At 42.0% G+C, this 3,947-nt stretch overlaps 1 protein-coding gene across 4 annotated transcripts in view; it reads right to left on the bottom strand.

Moving 5' to 3' along the window:
* The window catches only part of FMO3 (flavin containing monooxygenase 3), an 86,525-nt gene that overhangs the window by 14,103 nt on the left and 68,475 nt on the right, over positions 1-3,947 (bottom strand). The window contains exons 4-5 of one of the 4 annotated variants that reach the window (XM_010836721.1): positions 3,097-3,239; positions 1,124-1,323 (exon numbers count right to left, since the gene is read on the bottom strand). The exons of the other annotated variants lie outside the window; for them this stretch is intronic. Coding sequence (XP_010835023.1) covers positions 1,124-1,323; positions 3,097-3,239 — 343 coding nt within the window. The remainder of the gene's footprint in view (positions 1-1,123; positions 1,324-3,096; positions 3,240-3,947) is intronic. 4 annotated transcript variants of the gene reach the window in all.

The following is a 3,947-nucleotide window of genomic DNA, read 5'->3' as shown; positions in this document are numbered from 1 at the left end:
CATGGGAAATAGATGGGGAAACAGTGGAAACAGTGGCAGACTTTATTTTGGGGGGCTCCAAAATCACTGCAGATGGTGATTGCAGCCATGAAATTAAAAGACGCTTACTCCTTGGAAGGAAAGTTATGACCAACCTAGATAGCATATTGAAAAGCAGAGACATTACTTTGCCAACAAACGTCCATCTAGTCAAGGCTATGGTTTTTCCAGTAGTCCTGTATGGATGTGAGAGTTGGACTGTGAAGAAACCTGAGTGCTGAGGAATTGATGCTTTTGAACTGTAGTGTTGGAGAAGACTCTTGAGAGTCCCTTAGACTGCAAGGACATCCACCCAATCCATTCTAAAGGAGATCAGTTCTGGATGTTCTTTGGAAGGAATGATGCTAAAGCTGAAACTCCAGTCCTTTGGCCACCTCATGTGAAGAGTTGACTCATTGGAAAAGCCTCTGATGCTGGGAGGGATTGGGGACAGGAGGAGAAGGGGACAAGAAAGGATGAGATGGCTGGATGGTATCACTCACTTGATGGAAGTGAGTTTGAGTGAACTCCAGGAGTTGGTGATGGACAGGGAAGACTGTCGTGCTGCAATTGATGGGGTTGCAAAGAGTCAGACACTACTGAACGACTGAACTGAACTGATGCCCATTAGAAGACACTAATATGAACTGATATTTGTAAAGCTTTAGAGTTCACAAAGTAATCCTTACATATTAAATTTCACTGAATACCACAACAGTCTTGAGGAGTACATCTTACTATTGCTATACATATTCATCTATAAGCATGGACAAAATATGCCTCAAGAAAATCATTTATGAGATGTCTCAGCCCTCAAAATTCTGTGCTATGGCTTGTGCAACCCCAAATGAATCTTGCATGTTAGGGTAATCTAGTTACCAGATCCATCCCCACTTTGTATTCTTTCTTACTACTTTTACCACTAGACTAATTTCAGTAAGATTTTCATCCCATTCATGGTCTCTGATTATACCATGTCATCTATGCAGTCCTTAATTTAATTTCACCAGGCTTAATGCAGTAACTAAAGCAAGACTTAGAAAGAATTCAACTTAAACCAGTGCTTCACTTTTTTTAATAGTAAGATATGTATTATTTTTAGTACCTATTTAAAGGCATCAGGCCATAGTTCTCATGTTTAAACCACGTGTTCATCTTCTTGACATATAACCAGTCAGAGACAAATGAAGGAAGGGCATTCTGAAGAAAGGATGCAAAGCGGGTAACATACAGCATGTCCCAAGGATAGCCGTCATCCCAAACCCGACTCATGACCCAGGAACCACTTCTGGTGCTGATAATGACCTGGTAGGGAAGGTAACAGATTTCAATATCACTCTGTAAGAATTAAGCAGATACAACACAATTCCATGGACATCTCTATACATTATTCAGGTAGGAAAACTTTTAAAGAGGTAGGTCAAGATGAGTAGTCCATGATAGAAGCTAGATAGAGGCAGAACTACCCTCTCTTGCTCCACCCCAGAGGGCGAGTGCATAGATGTTGAAAGAATGAGTATCCGACACCTTGGAATATGAGAGTTCTCTGTTCCCTGGTGGCTCAGTGGTAAAGAATCTGCCAGCAGTGCAGTAGCCACAGGAGAGGTGGGTTAGATCACTGGGTGGGGAAGATCCCCTGGTGGAGGGCATGGCACGCCACTCCAGTATTCCTGCCTGGAGAATCCCGTGAACAGAGGAGCTTGGTGAGCTACAGTCTGTACGGTCACAAAGAGTCATGCATGACTGAAGTGACTTAGCACGCATGCATTATTCAACTGTGACAAATATAGTGTTTGCAGACCTTTAAGACTAAAACGGTAGGTCTAGTAAAGATCAGTCAATGGTGGTGGCTGGTGGTAGTTGCTTGGCTGAGTAGGGGTAAAGCATTTAACTTGCTGGCCAAAATCAGTCTGAGGAAATGCCAAGGATTTAATTCTGTTCTCTGTGCCTGGTCTCCTTTTCCAGTCCTCACTACACATACACTCCAGGACCTTGGGCAGCTGCTTTAGCCTAAGACAAGCCCGACTGCTTATCTATTTTATCACTTTTGTGATAACCTAAGTGAGTCTGACTTTGAATAATCCTTAGGTATTTTTAAATGTCCATTTACGAATTTATTTATTGAGCAACTATTTCCTTAGAAATATGTTAGTACGTATCTATGGATATTTCCATATACATTTCCCTTAATATCCAAGTAGGAGCACTTTTAAAGAGGTAGGTCAAGATGAATAGTCCATCTTTGAAACTAGGTATTTAGAGGCAGAACTACCCTCTCTCCACCCTAGAGATCAAGTGCATAGGTGTTGAAAGAATGACTACCTGACACCTGGGAGTAAGAGAGCTCTTTATTCAACTGTGACAAGTTTAATCTTGTATTAGAAATATGTTAAGTTCTTTTGGGCTTATTGGTTATGTATGACTCAGCATGGAGTCCTCTGGGAAGACTTCTTTGACAATTCATCCATGCAAAGTTCGATTATCTAGTCATGGTGCTGCCACGGCCACAACTAAAGTCTCATTGCTTCCTTTCATGATGATCGTGTACCTGTCATCCTATTTCTACCCATTGATTCCTCCTTGAAATCAAGAAGTAGCTTGACTTACTTCTGTGTTTATTTCTAGCCTGATGGAGTGCTGACACATAAAAACAGCCTGTTATTTGTTGGCTGTTGAATGGGTAAACAATAGTAAAACCTAAATTTTGTTTCTTCCAGGGTGGTAAGCATAGTACTGTTGCATGGTAGGTGACAAGAAATACTATTAAATAAATAAAGGCAGAGCTTGACTAGAAACCAGTTTGCTTGGAGGTGATCAGAACATAAAGCTAAAACCAAAAATGCATACTTACATATATATACATGTACTTAACTCTGGTTTCAGCAGACTATACTTCCTTATTAGCATGGGACACATTACATTGCTTCACAGGGAGTGTCTCAAGTCCTTGATTTGATTGGCATATACAGCAGGTAGACTGTGGTATGACATGGTCAATGCCATCCTCAATGCTTCGGATACTGCTGTTGTAGCATAGCCATCCTAAGTTTGTTTCCCCAGACCTTTTAGATCTCATACCTGTGTAACCAGACGACTGAGCTCAACAGCAATGTCACATCCTGAGTTCCCCAGGCCAATCACGAGGACCCTCTTCCCCTTGTACACTTCTGGGCCCTTATAGTCCCGGCTGTGGAGGTAGTGGCCTTGAAATCGGTCGAGGCCTACACAGAACACGGAGAGTGGTTTGAGTTGACTTCCAGAAGAAATGATTAAGTGCCGGGGTCCAGCCCCGGTGGGTCCAGGGAATTCGAAGCGGGGACGGCGTCCGCGAGGATCAGGAAACAATTGCTTAACTAAACGTTAATTAAGGATATAAAGAGTGGTTAAGTAAGGATAGCTCAGTGAGGAAATTCAGTGGAGAAAAGAGGCTGAAATAAGGATAGCTCAGTGAGGAAATTCAGTGGAGAAAAGAGGCTGAATAATTCAGCCAGAAGGTGAGAGAAAGAACGACATGGGGAGACCAAGTTTTGGTGAACAAGGCCTGCACTTTATTTTCCAAAGTAGTTTTTATACCTTAAGTTATGCATAGAGGATAATGGGGGAAGGGGTAGAGTCATGCAGTATGCCAGGCTTTCTTCCTGCAAACTTATCATGTGCAAAAGTTTAGGTGATTTTGCATCATCTTCTGGCCTGGAGGCCTGTTAACATTTTAAGACCCTTTCTTCAGAAAACTTATTTTTCTCTAAAGGTGATTAGTCAAGCGCCACCCTCCAAAAGCATTAGATAAAGTTACATTCCTATAGGGCAAAGGTGTGGTGGGCTATAACAAGAAAAAGAATTAACTCAAGGGTCCAAGGCTGCAAACATTAAAGCTACTACTTACACCAATTATATTAATCAATACACTGCCAGGGACACAGCAGGTGAGG

The sequence above is a fragment of the Bison bison genome, unplaced genomic scaffold (assembly GCF_000754665.1).
Source record: "Bison bison bison isolate TAMUID 2011002044 unplaced genomic scaffold, Bison_UMD1.0 scf7180017864064, whole genome shotgun sequence".
NCBI classification, from domain to species: Eukaryota; Metazoa; Chordata; class Mammalia; order Artiodactyla; family Bovidae; genus Bison; species Bison bison.
The sequence above is the reverse complement of the archived record's forward strand: the minus strand, read 5'-3'. Positions and strand labels throughout refer to the sequence as shown.